The sequence below is a fragment of the Manacus vitellinus genome, unplaced genomic scaffold, assembly GCF_001715985.3.
Source record: "Manacus vitellinus isolate BGI_N305 unplaced genomic scaffold, ASM171598v3 scaffold_5_pilon, whole genome shotgun sequence".
In the NCBI taxonomy this organism is placed as follows: Eukaryota; Metazoa; Chordata; class Aves; order Passeriformes; family Pipridae; genus Manacus; species Manacus vitellinus.
In genome coordinates, this window is record NW_021940682.1 from 31,263,103 (window position 1) to 31,285,564 (window position 22,462).

At 37.7% G+C, this 22,462-nt stretch overlaps 1 protein-coding gene across 4 annotated transcripts in view; it reads right to left on the reverse strand.

Annotated features, from left to right (window-relative positions):
* Nucleotides 1-1,906: 1,906 nt before the first annotated feature.
* LGR5 (leucine rich repeat containing G protein-coupled receptor 5) overlaps nucleotides 1,907-22,462 on the reverse strand; it is a 58,900-nt gene continuing 38,344 nt past the window's right edge. Inside the window, exons 7-18 of one of the 4 annotated variants that reach the window (XM_008926868.2) lie at nucleotides 22,339-22,407; nucleotides 19,839-19,910; nucleotides 18,966-19,037; nucleotides 18,792-18,860; nucleotides 18,586-18,657; nucleotides 15,575-15,640; nucleotides 15,307-15,378; nucleotides 14,329-14,400; nucleotides 13,210-13,335; nucleotides 9,408-9,553; nucleotides 7,644-7,727; nucleotides 1,907-5,875 (exon numbers count right to left, since the gene is read on the reverse strand). In XM_008926868.2, the coding sequence (XP_008925116.1) occupies nucleotides 4,785-5,875; nucleotides 7,644-7,727; nucleotides 9,408-9,553; nucleotides 13,210-13,335; nucleotides 14,329-14,400; nucleotides 15,307-15,378; nucleotides 15,575-15,640; nucleotides 18,586-18,657; nucleotides 18,792-18,860; nucleotides 18,966-19,037; nucleotides 19,839-19,910; nucleotides 22,339-22,407 (2,011 nt within the window). In that variant the 3' untranslated portion in view covers nucleotides 1,907-4,784. The remainder of the gene's footprint in view (nucleotides 5,876-7,643; nucleotides 7,728-9,407; nucleotides 9,554-13,209; nucleotides 13,336-14,328; nucleotides 14,401-15,306; nucleotides 15,379-15,574; nucleotides 15,641-18,585; nucleotides 18,658-18,791; nucleotides 18,861-18,965; nucleotides 19,038-19,838; nucleotides 19,911-22,338; nucleotides 22,408-22,462) is intronic. The other 3 variants (XM_018080864.1, XM_018080866.1, XM_018080867.1) reach the window with 3 other exon arrangements.

Genomic DNA, 22,462 nt, shown 5'->3' on the forward strand with positions numbered 1-22,462 from the left:
TTCTCTGTGCTTCTCTGCTAGTGTGTGCTAAGGCTTGGTCTTCATCCCCATCCATTATTCTTACAGGTGATCTCACCCTCTTCATGGCTTTCACTGTATCTCTGACTAGCTCTTTTTTCTTTTTCAGGCCACCTGAAACTTCTCTGAGGACTGAGTTCCCAAATAAAACTCAGTAACGTATCTAGTGAGCTAGAGCAGTGAGCAGATGGCACGGTCTGTCTGCTCTTCCTAAATAACCTGTTGCACAAGCCTGCAATAAACTCTCTTTCAGCTGTTATTGCAGAGAACACTACATGTCTGTGGCACAAGTGCTTTAAGGGAGAAGTCACCTGTACACAAGTGCGATAGGACACTGGCCAGAACACTGAAGTTGTGACTTCAGGCACTGCTGCTCCCTATTTGGTATGTAAGTCTTTTCTCCACATATCAAGATGTTGCTTGCTGCCTCTTTTTCCCTTCTGCACTTAGGCTTTAACTTCCCTTCTTCTTATTCAAGTTGTGGTATTTTCCTCCTAAAGTAACACATTTTCATTCTTCTTCCTTATGGCCCCTGGCTCTAATATTACTTACACCATGTGGTGTAAATTAGGTGCATGTGAAATCACCTTTTCTGCCTGTTTTCTATTGCTTCCATCTTTTTATATCCATTCTGAGCTCTTCATCCTTCACAAAACTTCTTAATATCCCCATAAAACTCCACCCACGCTGTCTCTTGAAGCCCCCTCTCCTCCCTGAGTTATGCACTCCCCTATGAAATCTTTGTCATGCTTCTGTTTTTATCTCCTAAAGATAATTAATGACTTTCCTATTCCTGTTCACTGCTGGTCCTGTCCCACCTCAATAAGACTGTTCTGAAACTCACCCACCAAAATTACTTCTTCTCCACTGGTCCTTCTGGCTGAAATGACCTTCCTCAACCTAGCCTCCTTATCTATCCTGAGAACCTGCACGTTCCTTGCTAGAATCCATTTACATCTAGGATAATTTTACTTTCTTTTTTTAATCTTTGTAATTTGCTATTTGCCATATGGAATGAATTCCTGACTAAAAAATTGCTTTCTCAGAGTTTTTGCTTCATTGGTATTTCATCTCTTTCTTTCAAGTACTTCATAGAAATGACCTACAATCACCATCCCTGAAAAACCAAGCACATGTAACTGTCCCATGCTGCAGTCTCTCCTAACAGGAATGCATCCATTATCTCATCTGTCCTTGATGCCTAGATAATGATATGACTGCTTAGCTACTGCCTGCCTTTAATTCAACTGAGCTGGAAGTTCTAGTGCAGCCTGAGCAATCTGGGTCTTGCTAAGTCCCATGTTTCTGGTCCCACTTTTCATTTGCCCTTAGCACCTCCATCCACTTCCTACCTCATAGTGCTACTGCCTCTTTGTCCTGTATCAGATGAACTTTGCTAGCTGTTTGGTAATCCCCTGACCCACTTGACCTGCCACATAATGAGGTGGAGAGAAAATAAGGAAGCGTGTGGGAGAATTTGCTGTCTCATCAGAAGCAGCAGCCCAGTGCAGCTCAGCTTCACCTCTCATGTGGTCCATGTGGTCTGAAGCTTGGGGGTACTTGTGCTCATTCATTGCCTGACCTCGTGCATACCCTTGTCCCACAGCTGGAAGAACCAGTCTTAGCTGTGGCAGTTGTGAGAGGTCATCACTGGGATACAAAAGCAAGCAAAGAGAGCAGGAACTGTTCATAAGGGTCTGTGAGTGAAGTTTTGGTAAAAGATTCAGTCTGTGTTGAGACAAAAGACTGTTGCTGTCTTTTTTGCTCTGGACAACTAATAAGAGCACACAACCCATAATTTCTACTTTGTCAAGAATTTCAGACATCTAGGGAGGTTTAGTGTAAATATTACAATAACGTGGGAAGGATTAATTGAGCATGCACGCCATTTTGTGAGGTGTTAGGTCATGATTAAATGCACTTTACTGTGTAGTCACATTTTATTACAACTTACATATGTTTGAAACACTGATAGAAAAGAAAGCATGTCACCTATTTACAATCACTACACATTTACATTATATTATTTACAGATAATGAATTTAGTAATATATATGAGCAGAAAATATAGCAAATATCAATATGAAACTGTACAGGGCTTAATCTCATGTCCTTTACTGTTGTTGCATTTCACTGTAATAATAAATACAGTTCTATATTTACACATTTTACTTTAAAAATCTATTAAATGAATTTTAACAATTTCAAGTTTAAAACATCTGATCAAAATATTTCAAACATGCTTATAAAAATAAGACACAAAGCCTTTATGACTTTCTGCAAGCTAAAAAAGTTCTGATAAAAGAAGCTTTCTTTATCTAGTCTTTAGAATTATAACATTATTTTGCTTCTCAAATCTCTTTACAAACTTCTTAAATACAGCAAGCTGAAAGGAACTTCAGTAACATTAAGCAGTGCAGCACAGATGGACCCCAGTTAAATTAAAGCTAAGTAAACATAGTAATATGTATTGTGCAATGGTTGACTGATTCTCTGTTTAATCCAAAGGGGTTTCAGGCATCATTCTGCAGCTGTGTGCTGTACTGCTTCGAAAGCCACAAAAGATAAAGGATTAAGATAAGTACTCAGCTGACTTTATCGTATATAATTTTGAAATTGATTAATTTTTTTTCCTGAAGGATGAACACGTCAGCCAAAGTCAACTGATGCCATCTGTAACTGCAGAACTGAAAACATGCCAGTGTGAATGGACATGAAAATCAAGGCATATCCATTGCTGGCAACAAATTCTTAATTGTGAAAATCCATCCTTTGAGTCCCAGGAAGTTTTATATACAGAAACAGATGAACAACAGAGATCATCTGTAACTGATTACCTTAATTACTGGGCCTAGCCTAACCTTGGTAATGTTAAAAAATTAGTCCCATTCACCTGGAGGTTGAGTGGCCATTAACTGAGCAGTGAGTACTGGGCTATTAAATGTGACTCCTCAGGGAGCTATTTTTAACAAAAAATTTTCCTGTGCATTTTCCTGTCTTAAATGATCAGCTCATTTAAGCAAAAAGTGCCAGCTCCCAAAAAAGAATACTGGAATATCCCCCGATGGCTTGGCCAAGGTCAAAGAATTATATTCTAGGTGACTCTGTTGTCTGAGATATTTCAACAGTAGATTTGGCAAGGACCTAACGTCTCTTCTCTTTAATTGGGATGCTTCTGATGTGTAAACATACATGCCCTGGGTTCAGCAAAGTAATAACAGATTTAAAACCAGAGAAGAACTGTTACTCTAATCTAGCCTTTTCCTAAACTAAACCCATCAGAAGTCCCTGAATTTCAACAGCTACTCCAATTATCTTTTTTGGCAATACATCCAATTTGAATTTAGAGACTTTTGGTGATAGATAGTTTCACTAGCTAATGACCATCTCTGTCAACAATTTGCACCTTTATTTCTATAATCCATATGCCTAATGTCAATTTCCAGCTTATTTTATCAGATTCTCCTCCTCTCAAATGAGTAGTCCTCTGCCTTCAAACTTGTTTCCCAGAAGCAGCTACTTATAAACTGTGCTCAAATCACTTATTTCTTAAGTTGCTTTAAGTTTATGATATTCATATCCTTTTCAATTTCACAATGTTCTTTACAGCACGTGAATGAAATAACTGAAATATCCCAGGAGTGCTTGCATCAGCACTAAGAACACAGATCACACAACCTCTTCACTCCTACTTGATATCGCCTTAGCTCAAGATTTTGAGTGTCCTTAGTCAAAAGGTCACAGTGGCCTCTAAATCTTCAACTAACCAATGACCATGAACTAGAAGCTTTCTAGAATCACTGTTTCACAGGACAGAGATCATGCCATGAGCAGGTCTACAGTTTTTGTTCCTGGAAAAATTACCTTAAATGAACTCACTATGTGAGTGCCTTTGGTGTCCTTTAATAGCTCTCAGCATGCCAATTTTTTTATATTGATGACTTTATATGTAGTATTTTCCACCCTCATATTGTATGAGTCATCTGCCAATGTTATCATCAGTAATTCTGGGAGTAATTCTACCAGCATGGTAGCAATTCAGGATGAAACTGTGCAGAACCTCATTAGAAAAATATCCATTTGACAATGCCTTGCCTTTTAAAATCACATTTTAAATGCTTAATAGGATTTTCATTAACTTCTTTCACATTGTGTTACCTTTTGTACCTTTAGCTGACAATTAAAAATGCTTTGTCAAATTGGATGACTTCCAAAATCCAAACCCGATGCCAGTTAAACCATTTAATCAGCTTTATCAAACACGGAACTTCACCAAAGGGTATTCTGCAGAAACCTTTAGGACTTGAACAGACTGCTCTTCCATTTAGGTATGTTGCTGAATGAAGGCCATAAACAGATGCTTATAAACAGATGCTTATAAACATTGCAATAAACAGGAAAAAAAAATAACACAACCCCTGAGAATATCAGGTGATGCTTTGAAAAAAGAAGGTTATAAATTTAATATGCTATTTTTGCTCTTGACCAATTGATGCCCTTTCTGACTAGTGCTACTTTAAAAGAGAGCAGCTGATACAACTGCACAAACTTCAGCACCTTTCAGTTTCTTTCTTCATCTCAGCATTTCGGAAGCAGGCTGAGACGGCTCAAGTATTGGATTTTCAGCCTGCCACAAGTGTTGTCACTGTTTTCTGATGTGTGTAACTGTAATTCAGAAGCACTCTCTAAGACTGTATGCACACATCCACACTTACTTTCAGGATTAAAAATTTTGTAAACAGAAATATTTTCTGTACCGCCACAAACTAGCGACAGGGAACGAATGCGACTGACGAAAGATTGCAGCCTTCTGTCATTTGATAGGATGATGGCATTAATGAATTGCTGGTGGGCATATCATACGATATGCTGGCACTTGTGAAGGTCACCAATGCTTGGGTTGAGTCACAAGATTGTTTTTCTATGTCTTCTGAATTCACAGAGATCAGACTAGTGTGTTTTGATCTTCGCCATAACAAAGTTTGCTTTCGCAGACTTCCAAAATCCTCCTTAAAGTGTGGATTGAAAAGTATATAAAGCAGTGGGTTTAGACATGCTGGCAGTGGGACAATCACTAGGAGTATTGACTTAATCACTTCTGGGCTGATAAAGGTGAGATTTAGTAAGGAGGAAAAAGATAAAAAGGCCACAGGGCAATAAAGAATGCAATTAGTAAAAAGTAGCAAGGCTATATGTTTGACCATAGAGCAATCCCAAATGTTGTCTAGTTCACCCTTTTCTAAACTACAGTAGAGCTTTGTATAAGCAATAGTCATTACCAGAAAACAAAGGGAGTTCAGTAATACCAGTGCTACCATGTAGCCCATAGCAGTGGATTCTCCAAACGGTAGTGGTAAACAAAGCGGAGAAATCCCATACTCAGTTCCAGTGAGAAGTGGTATCACTGCAATGACTAGTGCCAACATAAAGCAAAAGAAAATGCCAATTTTTGCGCTAGCAAGGGAGGATTTTGTTTCAAACTTTGCAGCATGCTTTAAAGAGAATGCACGTTCGAGTGCAGCTAGGGTAAGGAGCAAAATGGAAGCCTCCGAAGCAAAAATGGAGAGAAGGCCAGTTATTTGGCAACCAATTCCACTTTCCCACTGTGCTCCATACTGAGCAAAGCTACCAAAAGTTGATGCATCCACGCTAGCCAGTACTCCACTGGCCAGACCCATCAAGGCATTTACAACAGCTATTAAACCAATCAAAAGTTTTATGGAGGACATATCCAACGGAGATCCGAAAATGGTAGCAGACACCAGTGCATTGCAAATTAAGGTCAAACCCACTATGGTCCACACTCCAATTCTAATTAGCCAGCTACCAAACAGATGGTCACAGGGTTTAAAGGGACCTGAAATGACAAAATAAAAAGGGTAAGGAAAACCCACGTAAACTAAAAATTTTTGTGCTTTCTAAGACGTTGAAGTTCATGCTTCTTGCAGATTCTCAGCATAGCCGAGCAGCAAATTTTAATTCCAAAAGGGGAGCTGGAAATTTGCTCTTCCTTTGGAGTAATCTGAGACCTTGACAACATGCTGCTAAATGTGCATTGCATGTTGCATTACTGGTGCACATGAATCTTTGTCCTTCAACACGAATAGTCTATGGGTTTCTTTTTGTGCCTAGCAGTACAAATGCAATGTGAATGTCAACTTCCGTGGTTTCAAGAAATGCTGTGATATTTGCCAGTGTGTGAAAAAAGCTGAAAACATTCTCACTAAATTAGGCCAGGTTGCTAATGAGTCTTAGTGAAGTGCAATGTAATGGATATGGACTGATGCACGCTGACTACCTTACAACATGTCATTACACAATCCAAGAAAATTGAGGCTCTCTTTGCATTTGGAAGTGCTGCCTTTTTGGATATCCTGTAGCTAAAGTCAGGTCATTATGGCTGAAGCCTGCTGTATATTCTCATAGAATTGAGGTGCATATGCTGTGCAGTTAAGCTGAATGCTCTGCAGTCTGAGAAACATTACTTATCTCAGTACAAGTGACCAAAGCAAGTCCTTCACAGTGGTCTGTTCTTTTCCATGAAGACTTAAAATGCCGCAGCTGAAATGCGCTCCATATGACTATGGCTGTTGCCATCAAGCATAATGATCTATTGTGTCAGTTTTTAAGTTACTGTTTGAAAGATCAAAGCTAAACTTTTGGGTCTGGTGATAACTTGCCTTGAAGACAATGAACTCAGGAGTTATATTTAGGCCATCAGAGAATATGTGCCAGTCAAATGTCCCTATCCTTTGGCTTCCTACCTTTTCTATTCCTTTTTATGTAACTTCAAAAAATTTACTATTATTTGCTGTTGCAAATAAGAATCTTGGCTTGAAATGAATGCTGAAGTACAAGTTGTCACTTGCTTTTGTTTTTCTGTTCATGTTTCATAATCAAAGAATGGCTAGGGAAAACATTTGCTGAATCAAGCAAGCAAAACTTATGACCATGGCTGCTACAGCTAGAAGTGACCTTCCAAAGGCATGTTTCTTTCCTTTCCTTAAATGAAACTTCCAGTGGAATTGGTGGCCGGTAGCTTTGCTATTCCATTGGTATATTTCTTTTTCCTTTCTGTTACACTTTGAATCCAGGGATGTACTATTTTATAAAGAAAATAACAGTGCTGGGTGTCCTTCCTGAGGGATTGTGTACATCGATGCAGTAGTGCTTGGTATTTCCTAGACATTGAACTAAACTGTATGTTGTTCAAGTTGCTCACATGTAAAATAAGTCAATGAAGTTCAGAAGAATTACTTTAGCTTTACAAAAGGCTGAGTGAGCAAAGATTCTGTTGCCTTTCTCATCTGTTTCTTAGTGGAAGATTCTTTCCTTTCCCATTCCCTTGATATGGGGATCAATTCTGGGGAAAGGGGCCCAGAGTAAGTATCTGTTTGATGACTGGGTAAAGCTTTTGTTACACTCATAGATGAATTTAGTAGCTGAATAGTTTTCTGGAGTTTAATGCAAAATTTTATATTATTGTGCAATGTATTTGTATTAAACTCATCAAATTACTGCACAATGTCATGTTGTTGTCCTAGTATCAGATTCTGAATTTGTTCTGCACTTAGAATATCTGATAACACTGTCCTTGGATTCCCATCTGCCTGACAGTTTCATACCTGGAGAAGGTGAGCATTGCACTGAATGATGAGATTTCAAATCTTCTTCAAAGTCAAGAAAAAAATCCTCAAAATCACGTTCATCTATAGGGGAGAAAAGACCCAGATTTGTTACTGCAATTTTCAGGAAAACTTCTTTTAGTAAAAGTTGCGAAAATTCCCATGGCATTTAAGGCCTGGTCTTGTCCCTTTGCCTGCCAAACTGTGAGCAGAAGCAGACGTATGCCTACTTGGTTTTGAATTACTGCGCTTGGGATTATTTAAAAAGTAGGCATCATTACTTCTCTGAAAATAGTCACTAAAAGACACATTCTCTTTTACCTACTTTGCAGTGTGATGACTGCCTAGGAAGGAGTTTAAAATACAAATTCTGCTATTGTGTCAGGCTACTAAGAATCAATCAAGTTTTCTGTGCTTCCTATGTCATCACTCTAGCACATATTCTTGTCTCTAATGCCTCTATTCTTGCTAAACTCTGAGACTTACTGGTTTGCAGGGGCAGAGACAGCACAGAAAGCAAATCTGTGCACCTACGTAACAGATAACCTGTCAAGTAACAGACCTTGTGCTAGAGGGGAAGAGAAGTATAGTAGTCTTGTGTCTTGGAGAGCAACTACACTCTCTGGCAACCCTAAATGTATGTACAGACTGAGGAACGAGAGGCTGGAAATCAGTGCTGCAGAAAGGGACCTGGGGGTCCTGGTCGATGGAGAGTTGAAGATGAGTCAGCAGTGCCCTGGCAGCCAGGAGGGTGAACCATGTCCTGGGGGGCATCAGGCAAAGCATCACCAGCTGGTCGAGGGAGGGGATTGCCCTGCTCTGCTCTGCACTGGTGCAGCCTCACCTTGAATACTGTGTGCAGTTTTGGGAGCCACAACAGAAGAAAGATATTAAGCTGCTAGGGAGTGTCCAAAGGAGGGCAATGAGGATGGTGAAGTGTCTGGAGGGGAAGCCGTATGAAGAGTGGCTGAGGTCACTTGGTCTGTTCAGCCTGGAGAAGAGGAGACTGAGGAGAGAACTCACTGTGGTCTTCAATATACTCCCGTGGGGAGGCAGAGGGGGCACGAACTGATCTCTTCACTCTCATGACCAGTGACAGGACTCGAGGAAATGACACGAAGCTGAGTTCAGGGGAGGTTTAGGTAAGATATCAGGAAAAGGTTTTTCACCAAAAAGGTGGCTGGACACTGGAACAGGTTCCCCAGGGAACTGGTCACAGCACCAAGCCTGCCTGAGTTCAAGAAGCATTTGGACAATGCTCTCAGGCATACAGTGTGATTCTTGGGGTGTCCTGTGCAGGGCCAGGAGTCGGACTCAATGATCGTAACGTGTCCTTTCCAACTCAGCATATTCTATGATTCTAGGAAAAAGCATGCCAAAGTAGCCACTTAAGCTGTAAATCACCCTGAAGCATGTGGGTAAGCAAAGTATGTGTTGCTACTTCTGAGGCTGGCAAGAAGCTACATCTTTGCTGGCCTGTTCCTGTATGGAGTTACATACTAGCTGCACTTCCCTGTCTCTAATATAGAGGGAAGATTTCATTTCCAACATTAATATAGCTACTGTTCGGACAAAAAGGTGAGGGAGTGAGATTTTTGAATGGCAGACCTAAAATAATGAGTTTGTTAAGCATAGGAATGCTTTAATAACACATTATTGGGCAAGAGAGAGGGCGAGCCTCTGTGACTGTAAAGAGTACTGGATTTAACATCACAGGTTGCTTGCAGCCCGCGGGTAGATTTAAAAGCCTAAGATGATGGTTACCTTGAATTTGTAACAGCCCAGCATCCTTCCTGTGAAAATCATCAATGCTGCTATTCTCATCTTTGTTCCATTGGCTGGAGATTTTGTAGTGGCTCTCACAAGCTCCAAAGGCACAGCACTGATAAGCATAAGGCATTTCCATGACCCTGTAGAAGAATAAGGAAGCATACTGCTTTAACACTAGAATTATTGGATTGCACTGCTCCTTTACCGTCAGCACAAAGGAAATTGTTTAAATATCCATGACTGAAAGTAAAAACATCTGAGTAAAAATCAGTCATGATAATACAAAATAACGACTTGCATATCAAATTCCACTTCAGAAATGCAGATGATTTCCAGGCTAATTTTAGTAAAGCAACAATGAAGTTTTTTCATGTGTTTTCATAGGAGACATGAAAGTGGGAGATCTATGCCTTGCCACTGAGCGAATATTACTTAGAGTTATATTTCTATTTTATGATTTTTAATGATTTTACTGTGTAACTCAACAGTTTCTCCAACAGTTACTTTCTTAATGGTTTCTTTTAAAAAAAGCAGATGCAAAGATCTCAACTGATCTACTAGCCTCACAGGCAAAATCAAAAAACTTCCAAAATGGAATTTCTCCAATTTTGGGAGAATGAGTTCTTTTGGAATTCAAGCTTTATTCACCTCTTTCCATATCCAACCCTTTTCACAGTAAGATGGCAAAAAGGAGATTGTGTCTTGTGCACAGATCAAGACAGCAGTGTTCCAAACCAAAAGGTGAGTGAATCAGAATTTCGTACTCTGTGTGAAAATGTATCACTGAGAGAAGCGTTTTACTTTATGAATTGTCTTAGAAGTGAGCACAGCTCTTGAAGGACACTGGATGCTCATTTATAACTCTTAAGATCATTAGTATTCCTAACACATAACTGAATATATGCAGTGAGTTCCAATGATTATGAGGGTTTCTTTTGTCAGAAAATTGCACATTTCTAGTATGCTGTGAATTTAATTCCTTTGGGGATGTGCAAATTCTGGGGTAGCACAGGAGAATTACATATATCTGAGTTCTACAGACTACTTATTCAATTCCGTAGATATATTTTATGCTTTGGAAGCAGAGCTATTTAATTTGCACAGTTTGCCAATAGCACATAGTAAAACCTAGCAACTCACCTTAATTCTGAAAGCCCAATAAACCAAAAAATTCAAAGATAAATAGGTGATTAGAAGCTATTCTGACTTGATTTAAAAGGAATAAAGTAGAATTAGATCCTCCTATCAGATTACTTTCAAGAGGTTAATCGTGTAAATTAACATAATGAGTGTAATAAGCAACCTCTAACCCCTAGGAAATCTGCAAAGAAATCAGGCTGAATCAGGCCCAGTGCCAAAAGGACTTAAACTTGTGCACTAGCCAAAAGCAGGTACAAAGGAGAACAAACAGAACCTTGAGCCCCAAAGTGATTTTTAAATTAGTTCATTTTGGGGCATTTAGATTCTAATATACTTACATTTCTGATGGGAATTAACCAGAATAATTTGTACCCTTGTACCCAAGACAAAATTTTTAGGGTACTCAATAAAAGTTCAAGATAACCAAGATCTAACTATGAAGCAGCCTCATGCCAGCAGATTTAAATACTTCATTTTAACTCATTCTTGTCCACATGCCATCTTTTAAAATAAGGAGATTATCATGATTAAACATTTTTGAACACTTTTCCCAGAAGCCCTTCTCAAATAACCTATTATTATACCCATAGATTACTAGATTAACCCATAGCTAATCATTTGGGATAAAAACAATCCCAACCCCCAACAAGAAATGCCCTTTTTTGGAACAAAAAAAAGAATTATCAAAAGAAACACTGACAGTTCTGTGAAGTGATGTCTGCAACTTGTGCCTTCAGACCTTTTGGAAGACATTGATGTAGTTACAGGAATGAACAGTTAGTGGATATTTTAGGCTCAAGGAACTAACAGAAATGTATTCTCTGGTTATTCAAGCAGCTCTATGTACTTAATAATTACAGATTTCCAGATGCTGTTGTGCTTCTACTTGCCTGCTGTCCTGTCATACACTGGAAATGCAGACCTCTCACATTGTACTGGTCGACTACTTTGATAATGCATCCAAAAACATCCACGGCTTTTAAATGATCTTTATAGAGCAAGACTCCCACTCTTGTTCTCTCTGTAGGTATTTCTAGCATACTTTCTTAAACTAAACAGTTTTAGTTTGTTTGTTTGTTTTTCTCCTTCTGTGTTACTAAGATATACATATAATTCTCAAATTAGCAAATGCTGCTGAATCTACGTGTAAAGTATAATTGCACACAATGGCTGCAACCCAGAACACAGAGGACAAAACATACGTTGCAATGCAGGGAAATAGGTATCAGTTCTTTCTTGCAAAAGGTACATAAAAAAAAAAGAAAAAAAAGGAAGGAACTCTCAGAACTCTCAGAGGTGTACAGTACTGGAAGCAGTCCAGATAAGCTAGTGCTTATTTGATGTGGGTAATTAGATTTGGACTTTGTCAAATTAAACTCTTTTAGAAACACTGGCTGAATTTATTTTTATATACTGCTTATCTTATTAATGATATCGGCATTCTTGATAATTTCTTTTCCTCTAGCAAGGAATGCCTCTTTTTTTTTCTCTTTTTAGATTAAGCAGCAGAGGACACAAGGTTGTTTTCTACCTCAGACAGGTGTGGGGCTGATAGTGAACAGGAAGGCACAGTTACGATGAATGGAGCAAAGCACTGAGTTCTTTACAGCGCTGAATCAAAGCATCAGATCAAGAAGGAAGGAGTGGCTGGCAGCCTGACTGCTTCCTCAAGGCTTGTCATAATAGGCTGGGCTCAGCTCTGTAGGGTGTACTAGTGCTATTGATGAAAATGGGGAAGAGGATGCTCAGCTCTTTCATGTGTCTGTATTGATCAATTTAGATGAGTAAGAAGTTTTTATACCTCTAAAGGTCCCTTGCAACCTCAACCACTCTGTGATTCTGTAACTATGTGCACACTGTTCAGCTGTTTCATATTTTACGATACTGAGCTTCTTACAGTACAACATGATAAAATGTATGTTGCACTTGGCATCCTCTAATTAAAATATAAAAATGAAGGGAGAGTTAGACACTTCCAAATACCCTGAATTCAGAGAGAAAACTCTCTTTGCTGTGACCCTGAAATTAATTCAGTTGGTTAGAGCATGGTGCTAATAAAGCCAAGGTCATAGGTTCAATACCCATACAGGGCACGATCATCTAGTAGCTGGCAGAGCTGCAAATGATCATTAGAGGACACTTCCTTCCTCTATCACAGAGGACCCAGCAGAAATTATTAGTATCAAAGTGTGTTAGTAATAATGGCAAAGTATTATCTGAATCTTAATCAAAAGATTACAGAAAAATCATTTTCAAACCAGTAAAATCTTCTGGACTTTCACGAGTATATTCTTCCCTTGTATTTTCTGAGTTCTCATTAAATATAATGGAAGTTCTGTAAGCACAGTTCAGTAGAAGAAGGACATATCACTAAGCTGCCAGAGATATTGTTTTAACAGCTTTTGAAACATATCAACAGGAAGCAGATGTGGCTTGTACTAAGCAAGTATTGAGGTTAATATTTCAAAACCCTTCACAGTTTCTTCAGTTATAAGTGAGCATAATAAAATAAGTCTATCATTTTTATCATATTTGCTTTAGTTTTAATGGCACAGATCAAAGACTGGCAATACGAAGTAACATGCATTACACACTGACACACCTTCCATTGCACATGAACACAAATGTGGCTTATTAGTTTTAATCACATACTCACTTGAGTTCTGGAAAATTTTCAGATGTTATCAAACTTTGTAGGGCATGATTTCCTGTTAATTTTAAATGAGTTAAACCATGTAGCCCCGTCACAGGAAAAGAGGACAAAAGGTTGGATGACACATCCCTGCATAACAGCAAATAAAAATCAGCTTATGGTTTTCATTTTTTTCTTCAGCAGTAGAAGTGTCACATTGGAAAAACAGGTTAAACTTTTCTAACTCAATAAAAATGCCTGCATTAAACAGAGGCCCCAGTCAGCAGAACAAAGTTACAGCACGGCTCAGGAGCACACAACTATATATCCAGCAGAAAGCTAACAGTAATATCTAGCAGTTAGTTGGGTCTCTGTTGCCAAATTTTGACTCCAAATGTTCACAGTGCCGGTTTTGAGACTAGCAAATGAATTTGAAATCTGTTCATCAGACTGTCTGAATTCAAAGGAGCCAGTGCTAGAACAGCTTCCCACAGTTTAGAAGATTCGGTGGAACGACAGAGGGCACAGCTGCCCTGAAAGCTCCATAAGGAGGAGGTGAAGTTTATGGGGAAGATGTGAGTTTCAGGGTAGGACAGGTCTGGGCTGGAGCAGATGAAGATGACATTTCCAAGCTGAGGTTTGTCTGAGTAGCTGAGGGAAGACAGTGTCGATAAACACTAGTTGCTGATGTTTTGACCACTAACTGCTCTGCCTGAACTCACTAAAGAAGAGAAACTGTTTTGTCAAATGAGGAACAAAGAAATAAAAGTGTACACTGAAAAAAGTTTCTTATTTAATTTTTAATCCAATTCTTCAGTCTTGAAACATAACTAACAGGAAATATTCCCCACTCCTACAACAAACTAAACTGCTAACAAACTGAATGAAGAAAGGTGGATGCACTGATAATCTTCATGGACCCTAAATCATGCTGATGACACAGGGTTGTATGCAGCTTTGCCATAATATCTATGGGAACTGGTAAAGTACAAGAAAGCAGACATTTAGATATTGATTCAACAGACCAGATGATCAGAACAGAAAAAGCCTCCATTTCTGCTGGGGCACCAAGTTATTAAATTTTTGTATGCTCTTGCAAGAAAAATGCAAAAATTTGAATGCAAAAGATATACAAATACTTACAGTTTGATCAGAGATGGTAATGAGGAGAAGGCATTGGGGTGAATAATTTTAATTTTGTTCCAAGCTAAATCCCTACAAGAAAAGTGAGTAGAAAATGACATACCCACTGAATGAATATGGAAGTTTTCAAACACTTGATTAGGACGCTTAAATATAAAAAAGGTATTAATTACAGGCAAATATTTTCAATTAGTTTCTGCATATCTCATAGTGCAAAATGTTTTTTTCATTTTTAAGTTGTTAGTCAATTGTGGTGTTAGTTGCTAAACTGACAGTGTTCTTAAAATATCTTAATGTCTTCCAGTCTAAGGCTTTTCAGTCTGCTTCACAGCCTCCTAAGGCAGCAGAAAAGAAGGGTGGTTTATATGGACTAAGTCTTCTAAGATGTTCTCATGATATGACTAAGAACAGCAAATCCATGGTCAGTAGGCCTTCCTTCCTAAGCTCAATTTTCACTGCCCCTGAAAAATCAAAAAGACTAAAAGCAACTCTTAAAAAAAGTGTGCATTCAATTCTGCAAAGACTTATAACCATGAGTAATTTCTTGACAAAATTACTCTGCTAGCACATATGTCTGTGTGAAAACTAGAAACGTGCATATCACTGGACTCTATGTATTAAGACACTGTTCTCTATAAAAGGACTTCACGCTCCCTAGAGCTGATTATAATGTGAACCTGTCAACAGATACCATCTTTGGCTTGGTATCTCTCTCTACCTCCAACAGAAACATTTAAAAGTAACAGTTTTTACAGCTATAATAATATAGCTACAATATACAGATGTGTGTATTTTAATTAATTGCTGCAGATGTTAAACTTCATCATGTTTGTTCTCCTTTCACAGTTATGATCTAATGGGTGAAAGATTAAAGTGTGGAAAAACTGAAATAAGGATCTTTCAGGATACCTAGTGGACAGACAGTATATTCCCCATGTTTTTGAGACCTGTGTGAATGTCTGTTGGGGGAGTACTCACAGAGATCGAAGAGCAGCCAGCTGCCGAAATGTGTCTGCTTTGATTTCACCAATTTCATTGTGATGCAAGTCACTGAAAAAGCAGTAAGAATCTCCTCAGTTTCAAAGACACTTGTAGGGCACTTTGGGGTGTTTTAGATTGTGTTTACGATCCACATCAATATAGTGTATCTGGGGTGTGTCAAATCAGCCAGCAATAACTAAGTTAATTATGCTCAAACACACATAGATGCTTCTTTTTAAACTTTTTAGGGTAGTTTGACACTTACATTTTTTGGAGTTTTTTACATGCAGTAAAACAGGGTAAATCTTCCAGCAGGTTATAAGACAGATCCCTGTATTTTACAAGAAATGAACAGAATAATATCAAAGTAATGTTAGAAGAAAAATAGCTTTCATGATCTACTTTCATGCTCAGTTTAAAATAACTTGGTTTTATCCACAGAAGAATAAGAGTCTACAAACTCACTTATCTCTCATCTGTCAGATTTTGATTTCTAATTTGAGAGAGGAGGGGGAAAGGCAAGATATATTAACTCCATATCCTATATTTGCAAATTACTTGCATTGTCTGAAGATTTCCTGCCTGAAGTATAGATTTCTGCTGAGTATTTTACAGTAACAATATTGGCCATCTACTCATAGGGAATACTGGATTTATATCACAGACTTCATATTTATCAAGTTTAAATTCTGATACTTAAACCATTTAAAATAATCTACTAAATATATATACTCATGTATTTTTTAGAGAAGATCCTGTATTTTTCTGATAAGAATCAGAATCAGCTTTCCATTCTATGCTTTTAATTAAGCACTATTGCCTCTGATCGTTAAGACTGCTGTAACTTATAACTGAGGGAAATGGTCAAAAAAAATTGGAACTAACTTTGAAATCAATCACCACATGGGGGAAAAAAAACACCTTAAAAAGACTTGAGCCAAAACTCAACAAATTACAGAATAACTGAAACATCTGGACTGATTTATAGTATAATATAACTAATCAAAACCAAGCCCAGGCAATTTGAAGAAACTAGAGGAAAAAAAAAGGAACCAAATACCAGTCCCCATCACCCAAGAGTCTCATCCTACACAGACAGACAGATAGATAGATAGATAGATAGGTAGATGTGTGTGTGTGTTGCTCAGGGAAAGCTGAATGGGAAATATGCTTGTGAAAAGCATAGAGGAAAAAACCTTAAGCCTATAATTATGAAAAATATCCTTTTCCACAGTTATCCAGTATTATCACATGAAAGAGTAATCACTTTTCACTTCTGTGAAATTCTTCTTGCTTCTCAAATTCCTTAAAACTGGTTCATCTCCACCTATTTACTTCCTTGGCAAAACTGTATTTTCACTGTTATTTTTCCAACAGTGGCATTTAGACTATTTTATATTTGATTTGTGGAAGTAGTGCAAGTAATGACAGTGTGTGTCTTTAAGGTATTCTACTCTGATTTTAATATGTACAAATGCAAACATTAATATGTTTGGGTTTTGGGGTTTTTTTTTTTGTTCCTGCAAGTAAGATTATAGCCTCTGTTTTTGTATTTTTTACAAATCAGACATTACAGGAGGGTATTCAATGAGCAAGAGGCTTTTAGGCCAAGGTAAAGGATGTTTTCTATGTCTGGCAGAAAGTGGATTTCGTCATGTATAGATTTGTGACTTAGGTCCTCTCAAAAATATGTTAATAGCTTGAATTTTGTACATACTGACACTCCCTCCTCACACACAGAAAAAAGCTCCAAATCAGACTTGAGACCCTTCTCAGTTTCTGTCAGTGCTCCAAGAAATATTTTACTTGTTTATTTTTAAGGTCTTTTTTCCCACTTTCTTAATATATGAGGTTCTTGGAAGCAGCAGAGGGCAAGTGGTTTCGTTTCCCACATTGATGTGCACTGCAACCATGCTGAGGGCAGTCTTTCAAGGACTGCTGTGACTGTGTTCTCAGGTACACCTTTACTGCAGGTGTGCAGACACCCAGGACGCCTCTGCTCTACATTAATCCACACTTGGAAGTATTGGTGGCTAGATGGGATGCACCACTTGCCTTTCAAAGCAGTGTGTGTGCTTGTAATGTTTGAGTGTATCTGAGACAGGGAGCCCCTCCAAGGGCGTGGTCTCCAAGTCACTCAAGGTGTTCAGGGCATCATTACATTTCATGGAACAGGCAAAACTAATGTGCAAACCAAAGGGAGGACTTCGCAGGCTCATTTCCATCTCACAGGAATGGGGTCAGAGCAAGTCTTGAGTACTTGAAATTGATGCTAAACTGGTTCCCCAGTCTTTTAAGTATCAGCTCTAATAATATAGGGTGATACTCAAAAATAGTAAGTGTGAATTTCCAATGGACAGTCCTACTCTACTATGAATTGTACAAGTTATTAATTGCTGTAGTATTTGTTGCCTTCTGTTTTGAGATAATTTATTGGTTTTGAGTAATACAGGACATATTTCAACTTAAGTCTGTGTGCAGACTTTCTTCTGGCAACAGACCTGTTTCTTTTATCATTCTGGAAATGATTATATTGAGTCCATTAACTTAATTTTTTTCTGGAAATGATCTTGACATCCACTTTGGTATTCAAATAATGCATTATAATAAGTCCTATTTCAATTTTGGTCAAAGAATTAATACCAAATACATTCCTAGTGATGTAATAGATGGAGGAAAGTGTTCTTGGCTCATTCTCAAAGAAGTGGGCACAATGATTACTTTCATTAGTGATTAAGCACACTCCAAGGAAGTCTGCAAGCTAAAATAATACTGAATATTTAGTATATCAAATATACCCCAACTATGCCAAGGAATAGTCTGTTAAAATTTCAGTCAGCTACTTATGTCTGGTTGAGAAAGACGCTAAAACAGGAGCATAACAAGGACTCAAAACTACACCCCTCACCCACTCTAATTCACTTCACTGAAATATCTGCCTTTGTAAGAAAAAAATCTCAAACTACTGTAGGAGAGAAAGAATGAATAAAAATAAGGTAGGTCTGTGGTTTTTTTAAACAAAATCAAGAACATTTTACCTTTTCCTAAAAATATACTAAGTAATTGTCTTTCGTAGCAATGTATGGGAAATCCTGGCTGATAAGCCTGTTGTAAACTTTTTGAGTAACACTGGGGCCTGCTCCCTGAGCTGAATTCCTAAGACGTAATGTGATACACAGAAATAGCAGTAATTGCGTAATTTTGAAATCATAATAATTTCATTTGTCTATTAATCTCTTGTATTAATGGAATGTTAATAATGTTACTGAAACGTACAGCACTTGGAGATTAGGTAACTGGTCACAAGCTGATCTGGGGAGAGAGGTGATCTGTGCTCCTGTGAGTGTCCTATTGAAAGAATTTATGAAAAAAAAAATTACTTTTTAAAGTATGAAAAACAGGAATTTTTTTTAGTATATTCTTTACAACAAGGCAGTATCCAATATAATAAAACAAAGCAAAAATACTTCTCTAACACTTACAAACTCTCCAGACTTGTAGTCCCTGTCAGATCAGGAAACTCAGTTAACTGTGAAGCACCATTTAAAGCCCTAGAATTTCAAAAAATAATTTCAATAAAATTACGGTAAGGGAAGTGTGGGACAACTCTCACATTCCAATATATAAAGACAATTAAAAAAAAAGTAAACACATACAGAGTTCTGAGTTCTGGTAAGTGTTGAAAAGCAGATTTTCCAACAAGTTGGATAGGGTTATCATAAAAATGTCTGAAAAAAGATGATAAAAGACATTTAATGAAAAGTATTTTAAAATATTTTAAATATGTGTTTATACTATAAGAAAACAAATAAACTTTCCATGATGAATCACGTACTGTGCAGCTCTGGTTGTAGCAGAGGTGAATCTTTGAACTTTTCTCACCCTCTAATCTATATTCATCAATCACATTCCACATTTTTAATATTCAAGTATTAGCTGTTTTCCTGGTTTTAAAGCCAGAAGACAGTCAACAAAATATTCTCTCTTCCTTCCAGGTTTGCAAAGACAGAAATCCACATATGAAGAACTTTGTTATGACCTGAGACGTAAAAAAGTCAGAACTTCACCTACTCAGAAGAGGTTCCCTTGCCCTTTTGTAGTCATGCTGCTTTTGCAGACAGAATATTACTCAAGATGAGTTGTTATTTTTCTTACATTTATTTCGCAGTTTCTTATTTTTAAGTTTCACCATTAAGTGCACTTTCATGTAAGAGAATGGGAACTCAGGCTGGAATACATCAAGAGTAATTTTCACTAGCTTCTGCATTACCAGTAGTGCTGAGAGACTTAGAAGAAACAGTTCAAATAAAAGGTCAAAGGCCAGAGACCACTACTTGCTTCCCTTAAACAGGGCATGCAAACTGCCATTCTTTCCATGAATTTGGAAAGATATGAGCTTGCTTGCCTGTATGATGATGTGCTACATAGTGTACTCACAAGAAAAGCTATTTGACACTTAGCCACAAATACAATACTTAGTTTCACATTCTCTAATACAAGGAGTCATTGAAAAGATTCTTATCACTTACATAGTAATAAGTGATGGATTACCCACAAATGCACGCTCAGGTATTGACTTGATATTATTGCTATGAAATCCCCTACAAAAGGAAAAATGGTTTATATGGTAAGAAAAAAAAAAGGGAAGACTCAATCTGTAGTCATTGTTTTTCATTTGTAATAAAAAATGTGTCTGTATGTAAAGGCATAATTCTTGTTTTCTGGAATAAGACAGAAATGAAAAAAGAACAAGGGAAGGGAAAGGGAGAGAAGGGGAAGGAAAGGGAGGAAAGCAGAGGGAAGGGGAGTGGAGGGGGAAGGAAAATTGCTGAAATTCTGCACTTTTCTAAACGAACAAAGTGACTCAGATGAAGTAAACTGCAAAATGGCCTTTTAAAATTCAGAATATATGCAAATAGGTGTATAGATATAATGTAAATATACACACATATATGAACTAAGAACATTAATAGTTAGATACTAATAATTAAATAACTAACAATGTATTTCCCCCTGTGCTTGTTGAACTGCAACTATTTCTTTTGCTGGATGGCACAAGTTTATCAAGTAAATGATTTTATACATAATATTGTAATGTTGATCCTCCCAAAGACACTTCTTTTTTGAAACATTTTAAACACGTACACAACCAAAATGTAGTTGTGCCTGCTGGACAGAAAGCCAAATCTTTGTCTCATCATTAATTGCTGGATTTCATTCATATGAGTAATTTCCCATTGTGAAAAACAAAAGGAACAACTAAGATTTCAAAAGAACAATGATGATTTGTGTGGGAAACTCCCATTAGTTGAGTCGGGTATGAAGAAGGCTTCCCAGCTTAAATTTATGCATTACTAAATGTCCAATTGTTCACTGATGCAAGCACACTTGGCCATTACTTGCACAGGTTCCACATTACTGGTTTACTTGTTTAGGCATTGTGCTACTGGTGATGAGCCACAGAGCAAGGCTTTACATCCCTACTTCCTCTGCATGCAATAAAAACATGCAGATGCAGACTCAAAGCAATATGAGTATCTCATTTAATCTAGAACCAGTAAACAGACTGGTTTTGAATGGAATTCCTTGCATGGCAGAAAACCCAAGGAAATGACATGACTACTTCCCAGAGAAATATCTGCTACTAGCTGTAGACAAAAGGTGATAGTTTGTGTTTTCAGCCTGGGCACAAATTCTGAGAGACATGAGGTCCCACTCAGAAGCACCCTTACTAAGGTGGCCCTGCAATGAGCTGAACTTCTGTGGGGCTGGGCTCCCATGTGGGTGAGAACAGCAGGGCATGGACAACTGTGTGCGAGACATCCTTACAAGATCAGCTTCCAGGTCCCAAAGCACTGAACCACGTGGTTTCATGATCTGTGCTGGATTTGGGATGTCAGGTTACAATTTCAAACTCCAAATATTTCTTGCACATAGGAGCTTAGGTGCAATAATAAGTTTGATACTTAAAGGTGAAGTCCTGTGATGGCCATGAGGCACTTTGCTGGACTGGATAAGGTGCATGTCCTGCAAACCTGAGTTATCCATCTTTGGCTACTGACTCCAGGGATCATCAAAAAGGCAATCCTTTGAGGTCACTGGATTTCATACTAATTATTTTATGACATAAACAGCAGCTGAGAACAGTTGGGCTGAGAAACTCAGCCCTGCTGCCTTTTCCAGAGCTGCATTCTGTCAACACTGAAGGTGTTGAGCAGGAATCAAAAGTGTCTGGGGATCCCTGCTTTGGAAAAATCTCAGTTAGCTACTTAGAAGTATTTTTTAGATCAGTTTCTGATGTAGCAGGGGTACAGCCATGTCCAACTAGTATGTGATTACCTAGTTTTGTCAAAAATCTATGCTGATGGTACCAGTAACATGGTAAATAATTCAAATGGAAAGAATTCTGAACATATGCATTGATGTGTACATTGCGTGTATGATGTGTGAATATAATTTAATTATTTTTATTTTTTAATAATACAGCTGTTTCTTACAATAGATTTGAATAATTTATTTTCATTGTGGATTTCTTTTAAATGCAAACTATGGCTGTGCATCCAAAAGCAGCATTACAAAGGACTATATATATTTTAAAGAAATTGCTTTAATTTAATGGAGAAGAGGGAGGAAGTTGGTCAAGACATTTAAACCTGATGGACTAATAAGGATATCATGCCTTCTTCTTCTTAGGCTAGAAGACTGATATACTGCATTGTTTGCAAAATCTAACTGTTTGAGACTGTGTTTGGGACTAAAAGTGAATAAAGTGTGTTTATTATTTACAGTATTCAAGGATGAAGTTCCTGGAGAAAACCGACTGCACAATGCAGTTTAAAAGTAAAAGTTGTCAGCACTTGAGTGTCCTAAATTGAATGCTGAAAATGATTTTTTATGTATGTTGGCATATTTATTAGTTTATCCTAGAGTATCATTTTGTAAGGACTACTGATAAAATCACCAGCATTAAAAAATATAATCACACACGAGACAAAACATCCTCCTTCCTAATATGCGCTCTGTACTTACAGTTCTTTTAGGTTTGTTAGTGTCCTGATAGCAGTGGGGAAGTCGTCCAGACTGTTGTAATTTAAATCTCTGTAAAAAATTTGATTTTATTATTTAGGTTATGCACTCCATAACAGATAACACA